We start from the raw sequence: 20,438 nt of genomic DNA on the forward strand, positions 1-20,438 counted from the left end.
CCCTGATTTATCATAAGAAGAAGACTTCTGCTCTTGTGTTTCCTATCATCACTTCACATTCATTATTACCATTTGATTCTCACTCAGTCCCAAACTATGCTTATATTGCGATTTCAAGATCTGCATTCACACATACCAAAGTGTGGGACAGGACAGATATTTTGTATTGATTTTGATATTTATCTTCTTTTTAATTGGAAAATTCCAGAAATTGAACTTTCATCCTTTTTACGAAGACTTCTCAAGAACACTCTGTTCAAAGCCTGTTTCACCTCCTTATTTCTCAGAGAGTAAATGAATGGATTTAGCATGGGACTCACAAAAATACAAAATACTGATACAATTTTCCCTTGTTCCACAGACTGCTCATTCGCTGGTCTCAGATACATGCAGAATAAGGACCCATAGAACATAGTGACAGCTGTCAGATGGGAGCCACAGGTGGAGATGGCTTTGCGTTGTCCCTCATTGGACCGGATCCTCATAATGGTAGTGAAAATGAAAATGTAGGAGATGAGAATGATGAGTAGGGAAGCTGTGAGGTTGATCCCTGCTGACACAAATAAGGCGGTTCGCTTTATGTAAGTGTCAGAGCATGTCAACATTAAGAGGGGTGGGTCAGCACAGTAGAAATGGTTAATAGTGTTGGATCCAAAAAAGGACAGGTGGGAGGTCAATATTACCTGCATTGTACCCACCATCGAACCCCACATGTAGGGGAAAGTGACCAGGATGATGCAAACTGGCCTGGACATTCGGCTGTTATACTGCAGGGGATTGCAGATGGCCAAGTACCGGTCATAGGCCATGGCACCAAGCATGTAATATTCTGTAAGGAGCAGGGTCACAAAATCAAAACACTGTGCCAGACATCCAGCATAAGAAACTGTTTTCTTCTCAGATAAGAAGTTAACCAGCATCTGAGGAGAGACATTAGTGGAATAAAAAATATCCACACAAGCTAAATGAGTGAGGAAAAAGTACATGGGGGTTTGCAATCGGGGAGTAATTCTGATCAGCAAAATCATTCCAAAGTTTCCAGTCAGAGTGATGAGGTAAATCAGGAGAAAAACCAAAAAAAGAATGGAATGCAGCTCTCGTTTGCTCGTTAATCCCAGCAGAATAAACTCAGTTGTCTCAGTGCCATTGCATTTGGGAACTATCTTCATCTTCATATTCTCTAATAAGAGAAAAGGTATTTTCCAGATTAAAAAAAGAGATATAAATTATATGCTGTCCAAGAATAGGCAAAATCAATGAGCATTAAAACACACTGGTTTTGAAATGAGAGGTTTAAAAAGATTTCCCTTAGAGATAGGAGAGTTACAACTGATGCTATCATGGTTTGATGTGGTGATCCAGGTGGACAATGCATCTGAAAATGAGATTCTGAAGTCCATGCATTCTGCATTGACTGTGTTGCAACTCCCAGCTTAACTCTGCTAACACATATGGGATTTGACTTACCCATTAGTGTCCTTAATAAAGCCGTGGAATCTGGGCTCCTGATGCTAAACATATCCCCATCCACAGTCAGATCATGACACCAAAAATTCTTTGGGTGATTCTCGGATAACTAGACATCATTGCCACCATAGGCAAACTTCCTGTAAATTGGGAAGCACAACCTCCTTGAAGGCCATAAGTCAGCAGAGGCATAATCTCTGTTCTTTGTTCTGTATACATTCAAACTCATTCAGTTTCTTTCCCATTTCTCACTTCCTCCCTAGTAATAAGGAATCTCTCCAGGTCCATGGTGTTTTTTCCTTCCCAGTTCCTTTATACCAGATTAACACTGAAAAGTTGAATCTTGTTCTCACCTAATTTCTACCTCTTACGTCACAGCTCTTTTATATCTCAGTATACCCTTTTATTTCAATATTTTTCCCTTATAACTTGTATTCAAAGCATCAGGAAATCCTGTCAGCTCTACCTTCAAAACATGATATAATGAATTTGTAAACCATTTGTAAACACTTCCTCAGCTAACAATAAATTCTAAGAGAAAACCATTTCTTGCTGAAGTTACTGTAATGTCCTCCCTTCTTTCATACTTGAAATCCTCTTTTGGCCAACATCAGTCATGGAGCTATTATAAACATTAAACAACAGATTAGTGATTAATTAAAATGGCCCAAGTCTTTCAATCACTTTCTTTTGGGCTAAAATCTAAACTCCTTACCCTCTCCTGTAAGTGCTTATATGATATTTTCCCAGTTACTTCTTCAAATTCTTTTTCTACCACTTTCTCCTTTATTCCTTCTGCTCACATTGATCTTCTAACTGTTCCTTGAACAGGTTCAGCACATTCCCACCTTAAAGCTTTTTCACTTGCTTTTTCCTCTACCTAGAATTCTCTTTCCCCAGAACATTAAATTACTCCATTTATCATTTTATTTACTTCTCTCTTCTAATAACACCTCCTCAGTCAGTTTGTTGGCCACCTGCTTAAATTACCTCCACTCCAAATTATTCTTTACTTGTGAAATATGTTTTATTTTTCTTCATATCACTTATCACTCCCTGCAATTATTATCTATTCATATGATTGTTGTCTGTCCTCTCCCATTAAAATTTTAGGAACATAAGGGCAATAAATTTATTTGTGCCACTCAGATGATTGCCTGAGTTATAGTAGATACTAAACAAGAATCACTTGAATGGATGGATGAATCAGGAGGAAATTTTGCCAAGTCTCTATTGTTGCTTTTTCCTTGTATGAGGATTTTGCAGCTTTCTAATATCACCAGTGCCTTCATGGACATTGAGGCTCTTTAAAAACTCATAGCAAACCTCTGGAACATGTACAGGAGGGAGCCCATATAGAGAGAAGATCGATTAGTGGTTTGCTGTAGTACTACAAGCTGGATATAATGGTGCCTGATACAAAACTTCAGTAACTTATGGTTAGAAAATGCAGATTGTACTGCTAGAAATTAGGTCAAAATTCACTCAGTAAGTTACCATTTAATCCTCACAACAAATTTTTAAAAACCAAGAAGACAGAGAAGGTTGATGTTCTAAAGAGTGCCTAAACAGTTTTATTACAATCACATGACCAAGAAGCTAAAAGCTAACATTAGATCAGTGGTTATCAACCCTGACTTCATACTGGTACCAGGTATGGACCTTTAAACAACCCTGATGCTTGGATTCCAGCCCAGCATAGCTAGGTAGGACATACACTGGTATTTTAAAAGGTCTTCGCATAATTGTCACAGCTAGGCAATTGAAATGACCTTGTTTAAACCAAATAAAAGTGTTGCTTTCACATAGTTTTCCCTCTGATAACATCTGTTTTTTTCTAACAAAGGGTTGTAAGATGTCTACCAAAGTTTCTCCTGCCCCTAATTATAGAACTTGCCATCAGTGGCATACACAAATGTTTTCTTCATCAGTTGTGTACAGGGAAAAGTCCCAGCCTCTGACTTTAGCCCTTGTAGTTTTCTACTGGTTTCAAAAAAGTTGTAAAGAGATTTTCCTGACAGCCCCCATGAACCTATCTCAACTTTTCTTGCACTCAAGAAACAGGAGAGGAAAAAAGTAAGCTTTCTTACCTATGGTCATAACATCTTATTATTACACACAGCACCAGGGTTTTTTGGGGGGAAAGACCTATGAATAAACACACTATGAAATTAGAACTTTTGTATTGTTATCTTTCAGGTAGTGGGGATTTCTGGTATTTTCTTAGTGTACCCACTTGCTATGATAAATTCCACACAAAGGGTTGGCTTAAACCACAGGGATTTATTAGCTCATGGCTTTGAAGCTAGGAGAAATCCAAAATTAAGGCATCATTAAAGTGTATTGAAGTCTGGTGCTGGCTGCCGGCCATCCCTGAGGTTCCTTGGCTTGTATTCCTGTCTCATGTTACATGGAAAAGTCCATCCTTTCTTCTCTTGGGTTCCATTGACTTCTGGCCTCTGTCTTCTTTCTCCCTGTGATTTTCTCTTTTATTAGGCTCCAGTATCTGGATTAATGTCTACCTTCAATCAGTCATGCCACATCTTAACTAAAAATAGCATCTTCAAGAAATCCTATTTACTAGGTTCATACGCACAGGAACTTGGACCAACGTTAAGAGCACACCTTTTCTAGGGTGCACAACTGATCTACCATAGGCAGGAAGGCTCTGCGTTCTCATCCACACTAAAGTGCTCAGGATTTATAAAAGCCAGCAAAATTTATCTGGGCCGAGGATTTTTCAGATACATCTACATACTATGACTTATGCTTCTACAGATAAGACACATCCCCAATTTTTGAGAATATCTCCACCATTCAGCATTGTTTTCTCCTTCCAAGAGGTAGACCAGGTAGAAAATGGTGTAATAAGGACTTTAATTGAATATAACTAATAATTAAATGTATAAAAGATACTCCAGTTTAAATAGTAGAATTATTGTAAAGAACCTTGGTATACACAGAATAGGGGCAGATTTAAAGTTCTATACAAAAGGCAGAACATAAAGAGAAATAGAACTCTCAGCACTAGAGAATCTTTTTGTAGGAACTTTAGACCAAAATGTGAAACTTTTAGTCAAACTTGTTGAGCAAGTTTGAAAAGGACCTGAATATAATAGAGAAAAGTTTATCCTTCCTGTCCCAAATGACATGAATCTGTTCTGATGGTGGTGGAAAAGGTTCATTTAAATCATAAGGGAAGTATCATTATGAAATTTCTGAATTCCTTGTAACCATAGCTTAGTTCTAACAATGGATCTGTAGATAGGGTAAGGGATGGTTACAGGACTGACCTGACCTAATATTGACATCATAAATCACCTGCTTGCTTTGTCAGAGTAAGCCTGTGGTTTTCAATGAATGTCACAATTCTCACAGTCACTACTAATTTCATTCCATGTTTGTTGAGAGGAAATAGGAAGAAATCAAATAATATGATGTGTTTTGTCTTATGAGTTCCTGATTTTCAAAATCTTCAGACATACCTGTGAAGATGTGGTGCCTTCTTAGCTTCCACAAAGGACTCAAACGTGGGAAGATTTATACCCAAAAGGCTAATCTTGAGACCCTCATCCCTGAAGAATTCATCATGAAACCACCCATGAGACATCATTATTCCTCCCTTTGGAGGTGTTTACAAAAGTCACATTTGACTGGGTAGAGTCCTAATTTACGAGATAATCATTAAATGCACATAGTATCACTTGGCAAATGCAAAAACACTATGCCTATTTTTATACTGGGATCAAATTAGGGCAGTTATGAAAGTGTTCATGTCTTCATAATCACAAAGCATTTTCCGTAACAGTGGTTATCACCTACTCAGCTGGAATAGTTTTACTTCTACCTGGTGCTTTTCTTTGCCTCCCTATGGCCTTTGCCTCCTCTTTCTTTTCTGTTTCTTTTATTACACCATACATGCTTTGAAGACAGAATTAATGTCAGTTTACTTTTTGTATCCCCTGTAGAGATCCAAAAATTTTAGTTGCTGAATTAAGATTTAGTGAAGAGATAATAAATGAATAATTAAATAACGATGATGGGTAGACAGTTGTAAACCCAATGGCTTTTTGCATAAATAGCACTTTATCTCATAACAACCTAAGATCATTTCTTCTTATCTATTAAATGCAAAATATAGGGAATCCATTTTTAGATTCTGTGGTCTATTTACAATATTGGTTTAAATTAAATTAGTTCAAGTCGATGTATCAACAGGGGGTTCAGGCCTGTTAGTAAGAATTATGGGAGAGGTTTAAATGACATTAGAGAGAAAGGTTTTGGAAGACATTTCAAGTTCCTCTCCCTATACCCCCAGCCCCGCAAGATTCTGCAACAGTCAGGTCAATGGAGTTTGAAGAGATCATGAAAAGGATCAATGCAATTGCACTTTTGTATATGACTGAAGCAGGTCACATATGGAAGGACTGAGCAAGAATTTATCTAGCTACTCTCATCTGAATGATTTTACATCAAAAAATGGAAAACAAGATCAGACATCTAAGATAAATTCTCAAATAAAAATTTATCTGCAATCCTGTTAGCAATTTTAATACCTGACTCCTGTGTTCAGTCTGGAATTAATTCACAATCCCAGACGAGAGTTATTCAGTGGCTCTTTAAACTCTATCAATGGTGAGCCCAGAAATATCCCAAATCTTTAAAAAAATTGGTCATTCCTTTAGACAAAATGGTCATCACAATAACTATTATTCCTGCTAAAACAGCTGGCACATTAATTGAGTAACTACCACATGCTGCTTTGGCCTGGTCAGGGACACAGCATGAAACAAAATTCCACTCAGATGCTTTAGCTGAAAATAATTTAATGAAAAGATAGAGAATGGAGCAAGGTTAAGGAAACAAACCAATGAAGGAGAAGCACCTGGAGGTCAATTGCAAAAATTGCTTTTTGCACCCTAAGTCCTGAAGGGGCAAAGACAGTGGATAGTTCACCAGAGCCCAAGGAAAGCTGGAATGAGAAGAAGATTCCTTGCCACCTTCAATCCCAACATACAACTTGGGCACAGTTCTCTGTAGAGGAAAGCAGTTATTCTCTTATCTTCATAATGAAGCAGGACAGAATGAGAAAGAAATTAAACAACTCCTCTCTCCTTCCCATGTCTAAAATTCCATTGGCATCTCCTAATGTCATACTCACCTGCAAACTACTCTAGAGGTTAAAATCCAGGTGCACAAAGCAAGGCAGAGAAGAATAGTTTTGAGCTGGAATTAGGAGATGCAAAAGGAGAATCACCCAAACACCTATAATATCTATAAACACACCTATGTACAATTATTTCTATATAAAGGCTAAAGTTCAGGGCTCAGAATCTGTAAATACCTAGTCCAAGTTCACCAAAAATTAATTGATCTTTCAACGGTTTTTGTCAAGCTCTTAATATTAGTGGATGCAACTATGAACCTTATTCTTGAAAAACTGAAATTTAATGGTTACCATAGCTTCCAAGAAGAGGTGGAAGGAAGAAGAGGTGGAACATAGAGCATTTTTAGAGCATTGGAATTGTGCTGCATAATTTTTCAGTGATGGCTACAGACTATTATACATTACATCAAAATCTATAAAAGTATACTGTGCAAAGTATAGACCATAATGTAAACTATAATGCTTCAATTTTTGTTCATCAGTTATAACACATGTACCAAACTCACATATGATGTTATTAACAGGGGAAAATAAATGTGAGAAGGGGAAGGTGTGGGGATTATGGGAGTCTTCTATATTTTCAATATGATGTTTCTGCAACCAAGAGCTTTTCAGGACTAAAGAAAAATAAAAGTTGGGGGAACATACAGAAGAATTTGTCAGTATACATAAAATACAACAGATCTTATGGTGATGGAAGGTACAATGCAAAAATTAATCGGTTTTGTTTTGGGGGGTATTTTGGATTAGAGAAAAATTAGCGCTATGGAAGGGGAGGACCACTGGAGCAAGGGGTCAGTGGTGGGGGAATATTTGGTGAAAGGGCACCTGGGGCATGCCTCTATGGAATATGAATTTGGTATGGTCATGGGGTGTTATCTCAGTGGGTAGAAATGCATACAATAACAAAAAAAAATTAAATTCCCATGTGGGCTGAGGGGCCCTGCTACTTTCTCTAACAGAAGGGCAAGAATCTCTGGAGTACATAGTTTCTAGCAAAATAGAAGAGACCAGAATGCCAGGCCCTTGATAGGAATACTTGCACTTATGAACGTTATTCTCGTAAAATTAAAATTTAACCTAGTGATATATATTGCCTAAGAGTTACCTCATGAAAATCTCCTTGTTACTCAAATGTAGCCTTTCTCTAAGCCAATTTCAGCATTTAGGATCACTACATTTCCCCCCAGTGTGGAACATGAACCCTGGGGATTATCCTTCATGGCACAGAGGTATCATTTAAAGTGAAGCATTTGGAAAAAATTCTTGACCAAAAGAGGGAAATATTAAATACAAATGAGTTTTTATGACCAAAAGTTTTTATGAAAGAGTTTCAAAGTGTGTTATGAGGTCATTTCAGAGGTTAAGTTTATGTATGTCTCAAGAAGTTCCCTCTGACTGCCCTAGTAATTAGTGTCTCAAGTAGGGGTGCTCCTGAAGGCCCTAGAGACACCATAACACCATCACCATAGAGAGGTCAGACAACCCCAGGAAATAGGCACCTCATTTGGGGGCCTTCCCGTGGAATAAATGCTAATCTATCTCTTCAGCGCATCAGAGTTAGACTCATTTACAATTTTCCTACACACGGTTCTTTGTCTCTTTTATTTGAATCTTTATTAACACTATACCTATTAAATATATGTCCCAGGGACTTAAATCTTCATCTGTTCATAAGCCCATTGAGTCCTGAATGTCAGAAGAGTTGCAGGTAACACATACTCTCCAGTTTTCAAACTCACTCAGGACAACTAACAAAGGAATGATGATGGATAAACACCCATTCCCCAAAACAGGGAGTATCTACAACTAAGCAAGACAGTTCCACCCATCTGCTCCATGGGATCTAAATTTACCCTCAATCGAAAGCAGTGTGGGCATCTCCATACCAAAATTCTCAAGATTGAGGAATGAACACACATAAAAAGGAAGGCAAATATGGACTAAAGTAGACATTATTATTCTAGTAGTGGAAGAACTTGTAACATTGATATGAAAACAGTAGTCACCAGAGGTTCTGAGGGGAAGGAGAGGGAAGAATAGCTGTAACATGGGGCATTTTGGAGACATTAGAATTGTTCTGCATGATATTGCAATGACAATTATTGGCCATTATACATTTTTTCAAAACCTATAAAATTTATGGTGCAAAGTATAACCAAAATGTAAACTATAGACCATGGTTATTAGTAAAGTTTCAATATTTATTTGTCACTTACAACAAATGTTCCACACTAACTAAAAACGTTGTTAATGGGTGAAAGTGTGGGAAGGGGAGGAGGTGGGATATATGAAAATTTCTTATATTTTTTATGTAACTTTTAGGTAATATAAAACTTCTTTAAAAATAAAGAAAAACAAGAAAAATTAATTGGTCTTTCGACTGTTTTTTAGAATCCAAAACTTTCTCCTTATACCATACACTATTCTTATGTCAAAAAATATCAAAACTTCTAAATGTAAAATAAAATAAATAATGAATCCGATTACCTCACCATTCTTAGGAGATTTGATTTCCTGATGATATTGGAGAATGGGTAAAAATCATGTCCTCAAAGACTTTGGTATTATCAGAAAATTAAAAGGTACTCAGTGCTCAAAGTGAGAAAAAATTTCCTGCCATAAATAATTGAACCGTAGGGATTTGGTCTCTACATGACAGGCTATAAATACGTCAAGTTCTTCATGTCTACGATGTCTCTGGTAAACCACACTCCTTTTTCAGGTAGGATTTAGACATTTTTTAGATCTGGAATCTAGAAATAAGTTTTTAACTAGTAAACCTGAAAGTTAAAACAAAATTCATAATCTGAAGACTTAATAAATATCTCTATTAAAATGAATAGCTTAATGGAACAGTTGCAAATGTTTCACACCAGTGCAAAGAGTTGGTGGAGGGGTGATGTATGAGACCCCTGTATGACATTACATATGTTTGTTTTATAAGTTTATAATCTTTACTATATAGTTATTGCTTATGTGTGTTCATGTATGAGTGATATATTTCAAAAAAATAAAATGAAAAGCTTATTATCCTCTCTTCTCAGAGTACAGTTATTTATGAAAGTACAATGGAGTGATATTTACTTAATGGAAAGGGAAATATACATAAGAGAAAATCCATTCTATCCACTATTATTTACTATCTGCAATTGAGAAAGCACTGTTTCTAGGTTCTGCTGAGGCTACAGCTATAGATTAGACAATATCCTTGACACTAAGGATTCTACACTTTGATGATGAATTTTGTTCTGGACTAGACTTGACTTTGTCAACAAGTGAAAATCATATCTACCACTTATTAAGTGCTTACCACATGGCATGCACATTTACAAAGTTTTACCTGAATTATCTCCATTGCATGGAGGGAGTTGCTATTATTTACTACATTATATGAATAAGGAAATGAGGCAAAGAGATTAATGATTTTTCCAAAGCCACACAGCTAGAAACTAAAGGAACTAAGATTTCTACCCAGGATTTTTGGCTCCAGAATATTTCCCAGTAATTGTCACACTCTGCTAACTCTCAGTAACTAAGCATTTTTATTGTCTGTTGATTCATGAACAAAAAGGGGTATGTTATTCAACAACTCTCTGAATTATTTTGAATTAACAATGATACCTTTTTATTATAATGATAATATTGCATAATGTGCTGTACCCACTTCAGGATGAGTTGGATTTTTTTGGGTTAATGATCTGTCTCTCCATCTAGCTAGCTAGTTAGATATATACCTAGCTAATCGGGCTAAAGTAAATTAAAATGTATCTTAGGAAGTTGCTTTCTCTAAATTTATTTTTTCTCTCCCACTTTGTCCATGACTACATGTAAAGAAGACCCCACCCTTTCTAAAGTTGAAGACCTATCTTCTAGATGCCTTAGTGGACTGAGCAGTGGCAACAAGCATTCACACGAGAGGGCTTAAGGGTGAAGTTAAATGTTAGGAACACATAGTCAAGGACAACTCAGTCGCTTTTATCCACCTACAAACACTTCCCTCTAAGGTGTCCTTGATCAAACCATGCAGGATGTTGTGTTCCACTTCTTTAAATGAATGTTATTACCATAAAGTTTTCAGTAAATCCTCTGGAAAGTTCATTTGCTTGCATTTCCTCATTTCCTCACAATAAAGAGGGAATAAATAGTGATGATTATTTCAACTCTCGATTAATATTTCAGTTAGAGGAGACATTAAAAATACCATGGAAATCTGATAATCTTTGTGTTATACTAGACTCAGTGATGTGAGCAAGAAGACATTTTAAATAAATCATGAAGACAAGAAGAGGAATCATGAACTAAAGTCCAAAATGTTTGCTATCACTGCATTCTGGCACTGAATGAATACTGGTGTATTTGGCAATTATTATGATAAAGTTCACTTGGATTTTATGAGCTTTAAGAAAGTAAAAGTCAAAATAATTATAAATCAATTTACTTATTTGACCTGTCTTGCATCTTATTACCTTAGTCAATAGGTTCCAAATCCTCATGTCCAGAATGAGATAATACAATGGAAAAAAAGTTTAACTGATGGATTCACAAATACTTTACAAAATGACCTGTTTTCCAAGTTGCCAATGTATTAATTTAAAAAATGGGACATAATATTGTCATACCTGGCTATGTGTTACTCAATAAGGATGTAGTTTTGCCCGAAGGTCTCTATGTTTAGTTGTATCATGGCTAAATGTCAGTAAATGCACTTCAGGATATTTAATCAAAAATTTTTATAGAAAAGTTGCCATTTTTAAAAACAGTAAGACTGCCTTTTTACATTAGGAGCTCTTAATCAATTTAGATGTTTAAAATATCACATGCTAGCTTGGAATTTCTTTATGTCACATATAATTACATGCTTGACATTAGAGGATGAAATTTCAGATGATATGATTAGGGTAATGGATAAATGACAATAGACAAATAAATTCCATATCCTTTTCTTTAGATCTTTTTTAGAAGCCAAGAAAATACAATGTTAGAGAAAAACTACACACCTGTGACTGAGTTTATTTTACTGGGACTGACAGATCGAGCTGAATTGCAACCTGTCCTTTTTGTGGTATTCCTAGCTATTTATCTTATCACAATAATTGGCAATATGACCATAATTTTGTTAATCAGAATTGACTCAAAACTTCACACTCCAATGTACTTCTTCCTCAGTCACCTCTCCTTTGTAGATCTCTGTTACTCCACCACTGTCACTCCTCAGATGCTAGTTAACTTCTTATCCAAGAGAAAAACTATTTCCTTCACTGGATGTTTAGTACAATTCACTTTTTTCATTGCACTGGTGATCGCAGATCATTATATGCTTTCAGTAATGGCTTACGACCGCTACATGGCCATCTGTAAGCCTTTGCTATATGGGAGCAAAATGTCAAAACATACCTGCCTCTCCCTGGTTGCTGCTCCCTATATTTATGGCTTTGCTACTAGTCTGCCACAGACCTTCCTGATGCTGCGTCTCTCCTTCTGTGGACCCAATGAGATCAACCACTTTTACTGTGCAGAGCCACCTCTCTTAGTCCTCGCCTGCTCAGATACCTATGCCAAAGAAACTGCCATGTTTGTTGCTGCTGGCTTCAACCTCACCTGCTCTCTCACCATCATCCTCATCTCTTATATTTTCATCTTCACAGCCATCCTAGGCATCCGCTCAGTGGAGGGGAGGCACAAAGCTTTCTCCACCTGTGGGTCCCACCTGATGGCTGTCACTATCTTTTTTGGAAGTCTTTTCTGCATGGCTTTGAGGCCCCCTTCTGAGACATCTGTAGAACAGGGGAAAATTGTAGCTGTTTTTTATATCTTTCTGAGTCCTCTGTTAAATCCTTTGATCTATAGCCTGAGGAACAAAGATGTTAAAAGAGCCTTAAGGGAAGTTATTCAAAAGAAATTGTTTGCTAAATAAGGCACACTTTTTTTTTTGGACTCAGGTATGTAATATATTTTTATTATTTGACACATCAGTGAGCATCTTAAATTAACAAATCGCCTGTGTCATTGGATAATTTGTCTTTCTTAATTCATATATGAAAGTTGTAAGAATGTGTCAAATTATTTGCCAGAGTTTACAATGTTGTATCAATGAAATGAAAACACACACACACATATGTAGAAATTCAGATACAGAACCAGAAGTTACTGTTATTGTTCTAGAAAACAAAAACAGAACAGGTGATTCCATCTTTAGTACTCATGCTTGTGTAAGATTATGAAACAGATTTACCACATGTTGCTATGGCAATATCTATGTTTGATAACACTTAAAAATTTCTGAAGTATTTTGCAGAAATCTGTCAACCACAGCAGATGTGTTTTTATTCATTTATACAGAATATATACCAAGGATGATCTTTGGGATATATCACATATCATCTCTCTAAATGATTTCCAGTACAATGGAATCCTCATAAAGCTTTCGATGGAGATTCCAAAGTTTTCAGATGATTTCCTTTTTAAGCTTCAAGGATCCTCACCATTATGTGATGCCTCTTCTCCACTCTTTCATTAACACTTCTCTTCCCATAAAAAATAGATTCCATTTTGATATTTGATATTTATATATGTGTATGTATATGTGTTTATATATTTGATTGTACAACATTTCCATATTTTTGTGCCAGTATCAATTAATCTTATGAATTTCCTTTTCTGGTTATTTGTATTACCTATTTTTAAGTTTGGTGCTTACATTTTTTTTCTTATCTATTTTAAGACCTACGCTTGTAGTTCATGCTCACTTCTTTTTATATATGTAATATATCCTCCATTGAAGTCCATTTTATTTCAAACATATCAATCTTCTTTTTATAGGGTTTCTTTGTTTACATTGCTTAAAAGTTATTTCCTATTATAAAAAGATTCTATATATTTTCCAATATTTTAAAATTTTTGTTCTTTTATGCTTAAGTGTTTAACGTTTCTGGAATTGTAAATGGTGCAAAGCAAAGTCTACTTTTCTTTTCTTGAGGAAAATAATTTTCCATTTATTGAATAATCCATACTGTTTTCATGACATTTTGAATGTGTACTCTGTCATGTATCAAAGTTGTATCAGTTTGATTTTGGGTTCTTTATTCTGGGTCAATTTATCAGTCCCTGTATCTTTACAGTCTGTTTTAATATGATAGCTTTATAGTACACTACCAGTTAGTATATGGAAGTTTGGAACACTAGAGTATTTTTTGAAAGATCTCAGAGAATTTGACTTTAAAGTCAAATTCTTTTATTCATAGGCCCTGGAAACCAGTTCTGTTGACCCAGTTGCAGTGGTTAAGAGAATGAAATGAAAACAATGTTAATTACAATCTACATTTAATCCTGAAGTTACCCTCTTATTTTCATCACCATTACAAATATTCAGTATACATGGCTTAACATGCTTTTTGAGTTGCCATCAGTTCTACATCCTTTCATCATCCTTTTTCTTACCCAAACTTGGCCTTTCACAAATCTGATGCTTCTATCCTCTGATTTGGGAGTTCACAATGAAAACACAATTGAGATGAAGTATCAGTGATTTTAAGCTTTAGGCTTTCCAGGTAATACATTTCCTATTGGTCAATTTTCACTTCCCCTTTATGTGAAAATTGAACTTAACCCTTTCCTTACAAATCCTTCCTCTTTCTTTTAGACTCTTCATAGTTTTCACAATTTAGTTTCTCAAATTTGCTAAGAGCCATCTCACTTTTTCACCATAGAGATCTTCCTCTTCAAGGGGGCACAAGTTGTGTTGCTTGTACTGCATGGGCAGCTCTTTGGTTAGGCCATTTCAGTGATTTTTTGAGCTAACCCTCAGGCACATCGGGTGATGCAACATCCAACTGCTCTGAGTACCCCAGCCATGATGATAGGGGAAATCAATCAGACAGTGCCATTCTTTTCCTTTTTCCAAACCAGCTCCTAACCATCCTGTGAGTTAGCCAGAATTTTCTGCTAACTCTTCAGATAAGGCTGTTAAGCCTTGCAGGACTTTGGTTATAGTCCTCTCTAGGGCCATATTACTGGGGATGAAGATACAGCAACTACCTCCAGTCATAATACAGATGTCTCCTTTATCTGCAAGCATAATGTCTAGGACTATCTTATTTTCCCATGCCCTTCAGCTAGTAGCATCCTACTGTTCTGCTATTCCCTTAACTGTATCCCTAATGTAATTGATAAATCTTTGTTGATTATAGTATATATACTTAACCCAATCCACATTTTTGTTAAAGGTGACTCATTAGTACAAAAAAGATTCAAATCCTGCAGCTACCTGATTTCTGCCTTTAAATTATTTCGGGACACCCTGGGGAACTCCTATACTATCTAGGTAAATTCAGTCATCAAAGGAACCAGGTAAACTTTTCTTCCCCATTCCCCAGTTTTGTGTTTCTTCCTTTTTCAAAAGCCAGGGTAAATGGGATGGCCAATTGAACCAGAGCACAGGTTCCTCCGACTTCTCAGGTATCACCGGTTGGAGGATGCTATTTCCTCAGTACCACCAAAGGTCTGCTCAGGGGATGGCCAAACTGGGGAAATTACCCTTACTATCCTCACTCACTTTACATACTTGTATACACAAGGCCATGGTCCCAAGGTCCTGGGACCTTTTCCCCATCTAGAGAGACAGGTAGATTGACTTCCTGGACCAAGGCAGGAAGCCAGTATAGCTTTGATGGTTCCCTTTTTGACAGGAGGAAAGAGAGAGGACAACATACTACAATTTTCACCAGGGGTAGCATTCTGGAAGAGGAGCACCATGAACTTAAATTTCTTTTCATGCTCTTCCATACCTAATGGAAAGGGTACAAAATGAACAGTGGTCAGCCTGTTGCACAAGCATAATAGGTACTTTTGTTCAGACTCTGGACTGTATATTTGACACATTCTACCCAGACATTTGCATTTCCATATCCTTTCTCTATTTCTATAGTCTGCTTTAAATCCTCTGCCTTAAGTATCCTGGCTGTTTTGGGATCATTCTGTGTTGAGGAAGTGACCTTTGGTGGGTTTTCCCTTGGTATCTCTGAAGGGTTAACTGGAGCGGGCATTGTAGATACAGAACCTCCCAGAGGATCTTTACCTGTAATGTCCACCCCCATCCCATAGACCCTGTCAGGGGACAAATAAAAGTTGTTATTGCTGAATTTGTCTGCCTTCCTAAAGTTATTACCACTGGATTACACTGGAGGATTTTTGCAGTCTGATGGGGTATCGCCTTTATAAAAGGTTATTTTGTCCTCTAACAGTTTCAAGTGAGTATGACCTCCTCTGTACCAGCAGTCCACCCCTTGTACTAGGTAGTCTACCACAGTTCCGATCAAGGTGTGTGTGGGCGGGGAGGAGGTTGAGATAAACTCTCAGTGACTCTGGGCATAGATATTTCTTTTACCCACTCAGCCACCACTGAGTCCCAAATCCCCATATTTTATTACTTGGCAAGCATCAAACTGTACAGCCTGAGACTTTGGGCCTTTGGTTTTATTTACTATCAATTTAACAGGTCTTGTCATGACCTGAATCTGAAACATAGTCAGTATAATTATTCTCATTTTCAGAAACTTTAAATGTAGTCTTTTAAGGCACTAGAGAAAGTGGATATAGATAATATCCTTCCGTCTAAGTGGAGGAATATATTTCTGCAAAGCTCACTGATATAGAGTTCAACCAGTCCCTTCCCCTTTCTGATAGGTCCTCCCATATTGCCTTCTCAGAGTGATCCTTAAGAGATCTGAAGTTGGAGTTATTTCCCAGGACTTGGATGGTGTCTTTGGGTACTTATTATCTTGTTCAAGTACTGGTCCTTTTACTTGAGAGTAGTGGACCCAGCCTTTTTCTGCTGTCTGGACTGCAATCTCAGTTGTCAACAAAACTTGACAGTCCTTCCCAGATTGGCTAAAGTTTGGTCTCCTTCCATGACTTGATTAGGACCCAACTGACAGGTTGGTATTGATGGACAGTAAATTCAAGAGGTGGGCTCGGGCCAGCAAACCATGATACTTGAAGGATGAAAAAGTAGAGGACAAAACCAGTATATAATTCTTAAAGAAGTGATCTTTTGACTCTAAGGAAGGGAGGTCTCCAGTCCTCTTAAGAAAAGGCAAGCCAAAGAGCATTTCATAAGGGAAGATTCCCAGCTTTTTCCTAGGTGCAGTTCTAATCCTTAGTGGGGTTCATGTAAATGCTTAATCCAGGGTAACTTTATTTCAAGACCAATTTAGAAAGATGTTTCTTTAAAGTATGATTCATTCTCTCCACTCTCCCTGAAGACGGTAGGTGCCAAGGTGTATGGAAGTTCCATGTGGCACCCAGGATTCACATAATATTCTGGAGTACATGGGATGTAAAGTGGCTACCATTGTCAGAGTCCATATTTTCCACTAACCAATAATGAAGAATGATTTTTCTGAGGATAATTTTAGTAGGTGCTGATGCTATAGCTGAGGCCAGTGAATATGCCTCTACCCATCCTGTCAAATGATCTATAAAAATAAAAACATATTTTAGCTGACTCATTGGGGGCATTTCAGTGTAATCAACCTGAATGCTCTGGAATGGCCTGAGGCCTGGCTCCTTTCCCTCTTGTTCTTGCCTCCTTAAGTCTTTCTTATCGACCTTTTGGCCAATCATACATCATTTATTTGTTTAGCTACAGTATAAATTCCCACACATCCAGAATACTTAAGAACCAGATCACACATGGCCTGTACCCCACAATGACTCCCTTGGTGTAAGACGGCTAATACCTCTTTTTCATTTGTTTATTCAACATTTGCCTGCCATCTGAGAAGAGCCACATTCCTTGATCATCTATGGTTGCTCCTAATTGCTCCAGCTGTTTCACCTCCTTTTCAGATTCTTTAGGAATGGAAGGTATCAAGATTATCAACTTCAAAGGGGAACTAAAGGAGGCTTCCCTGGACTCTTCATCTGCTAACCTATTGTACTTTGTTTCAAATGTATAGCCTTTCTGGTGTCCTTTTACATACACCACTGATATTTCTCTGGCTAAGAGTAGATTGGCCAATACTTATTTTATTAATTCCCCTTTTCCTTTGCTCTCGTCACAATTTTTTCTAAAGGTGTGGACTACTCCAAAGGCATACGTAGAGTCAGTGTAGACTGTATCATCCTTTTCCTCTAATAATTTGAGGGCTTGAATTAATGCATACAATTTGGAAGTTTGAGCTGACAGGTCCTTGGGCAATTGGCCAGCTTCTTTCACCTCACAAGTTAGTCTATGTACAGTTCCATAGACATTATGCCTACTTCCTTCTAGGACCCTGGAGGACCCATCTCTGAACAATTTTTCCACTGAGTGCAGGGGAGGTCCCCTAGCTTGGACCAGGCTCGGGTCTGATACACTATCAGGTCTAAACAATCAAGCTCAGGAGCCTCCATTTGGTCAGATCCCTTCCAAAGGAAGGAGGCCAGGTTTAGGCTATGGTTTCTTATCAATACCAGTTCATTTTTCCCATGAGGATAGCCTCATACTTCAGAATTTGGGAACCAGTCAACCACCTTCCCGCTTTCTGAGACAGAATAGTTCTGACCTGGTGAGGGGTACTAATGACTAAGGCTCTTCTGAAAGTCAGCTTCCTGCTCTCTTCTACCAGGAGAGCAGTTGCTGACACAATTTGAATGCATACAGGCCATACCCTGGAGACAGGATCCAGGATTTTGGAAAGGAAGGCTACAGGTCTACTTTAACCTGGGTCAGAACTCCCAAGGTTGTCTCTTTTTCTACTGTAACAAATAGGTGGAAAGTTTTCTCAAAGGAAGGGAGGGCTAGAGCAGGGACCTGCACCAGTGCCCCTTTGAGCCATCTAAAGCCTCTATCTCCCCCTGAGAGCTCACATCTTCATTCTTAAAGGGGTGCTGAAGGATGATGGTCACTCTTTTGTAACTGCTTTCCACAGGTTAGGGGCAGTAGGCCTTATCTGACAAGGTTTAAAACCCTCCTGCTATTCTATCATGGTTGGAGGAAGACAACTATGGTACCCTGGGTGAAACTGGATGAAATCTCTATATGGCTAACAGGATGGAAGAAATAAACATAATTAGAATTTTCAGATATAAAGTTTCACTGAAAAGATACTGGGTCACAAAAAAAGAAAAGGACAGGTGCCTAAGGTCGCATCTTCTCAAAGTTGATGGGCTTTATTTTGCAGATTTTCATCAGAAATTGTTTTCCAGGTCTTAGGTGAGAAAAGTTATCCATAGACTATCTTGAACAGGTTAAGCTAAAGTGGATCTCATTTACTGTTTCCTTCCTGGTGGGAAAATGCTTAGCCCTGGCAGGATGGCATGTGGGTTTGCCAGTCCTCCCCAGGATATGAGTGGGAGAGTTTTAGAATAAGGGCTAAGAGGGAGACGTGGATTAAGCATGTTCATAAACTACTTAGAAAATGAAGTTTACCAGGAACTTTTAACATGTTCAGTATCCCTTTGCATATGATCTAGAAAAGATGTCAGCATAATCATCAAGCACATATCTAGAATAGGAGAGATTTAGGTACAGTACTTAATACCAATCAATGCACTAATGATTGCATAAGTTTCTTTTTGAGTTGCAATTAATAGATCTAAGGCCCATGTTTGCAACACCATACAAGTTGTCTCTATATAGGAGCAGCCATAATGCCAATTATGTTTAAGTCCTACTCACAGTACTCTGGTAATCACTGCTCCACTTGCATATTCTTCACACAGCCAGCATGTTGCAGCACTGTTGACCCTAAAGAGAATCTACAAAGGTTGGATGCAGTATTCTACTACCCTGGTGCTTAGCATCCTTCAGCACCATGGAGCTTTTTATTTCTACACCTTCACCATGATGACATTAAGCAACAAGTATTTTACTTCAGCAATACAAATGCCCAATGGAATCAAAATTATCTTCCTTTACCACAACTTTAATATGTAGATTAAGGTGGCCTCTGACAGTTTTCCTGTTATGAAGCTGCTTTTGTTATTAAAATCAATTCATTTTCTGTTTAATAATGACTTACTAGAATTAGCTTTTCAAATATTTTGGTTTAAACATTGCTTCTACCAACTTCTATAACTACCCATAAACACATAGACAATAGTTGGCTTCATATGAAGACAAATTCCATTTCCATAAAACACAGTCCCTTACTCAATGCTACCTTCTACAATACCTTCTACAACTTGCCATATGCATTCAAGTTTTGCCCTACATACTTCCATCCTGATTTTATGAAAACCAGCTGTCTTATCTTAGGAAAAAAGACATTCCTTTAAACAACCTTACCAAATTCTGGTCAGCACTCCCAAACCATTTATGCCTTTCTATATCTACTTAAGTCTCATATATCTCGTTCCATTCTGTGAAAAAAAGAATAAACTATTCATCTCGGTTTAGGCATTTCAAAGATACCATACTTTATTTATTAATATAAGTAATTTTTAAAAATTTTTAGCCATTTGAATAGAGCTCTTTTAAGAATTTTCATTGTCAATTTAATATTACCACCCGGAGGTATTAAAACATACACTGAACAAACAGACAAACACAAAAAGAATTATGAAAGCAAGGTTGGCACAGTGCCAATCTTCATCTGTCCTACATTTTGGCCAGAATACATTGGGTAGTCATTTTCTTCCCCTGGTTTGATCATTATTGGTCCAATGTTCCAACATCCTCCCTAGGGGACTATCCAGAGGAATTTCCCCAGGGGATCTTAAAAATACCCCCTCCCCAGTCAACCAATTGCCTCTCTTCCCCATTCTGAGTCTTGTCTGGGTTTCTTTCAACCCCAGACTAATCAGAATTTCCCCACCACCA

At 37.4% G+C, this 20,438-nt stretch overlaps 2 protein-coding genes across 2 annotated transcripts; one reads left to right on the forward strand and one right to left on the reverse strand.

Annotated features, from left to right (window-relative positions):
- Positions 1 to 179: 179 nt before the first annotated feature.
- On the reverse strand, positions 180 to 1,175 carry LOC101441382 (olfactory receptor 5M11-like). The gene has a single exon (XM_004484661.1). It carries the CDS (start codon positions 1,173 to 1,175, stop codon positions 180 to 182), a length of 996 nt encoding a protein of 331 aa, XP_004484718.1.
- A 10,437-nt stretch (positions 1,176 to 11,612) lies between these two features.
- On the forward strand, positions 11,613 to 12,551 carry LOC101441822 (olfactory receptor 5M5-like). Its single transcript, XM_004484662.1, has one exon. It carries the CDS (start codon positions 11,613 to 11,615, stop codon positions 12,549 to 12,551), a length of 939 nt encoding a protein of 312 aa, XP_004484719.1.
- Positions 12,552 to 20,438: the final 7,887 nt, after the last annotated feature.

Source organism: Dasypus novemcinctus, chromosome 10 (assembly GCF_030445035.2).
Source record: "Dasypus novemcinctus isolate mDasNov1 chromosome 10, mDasNov1.1.hap2, whole genome shotgun sequence".
In the NCBI taxonomy this organism is placed as follows: Eukaryota; Metazoa; Chordata; class Mammalia; order Cingulata; family Dasypodidae; genus Dasypus; species Dasypus novemcinctus.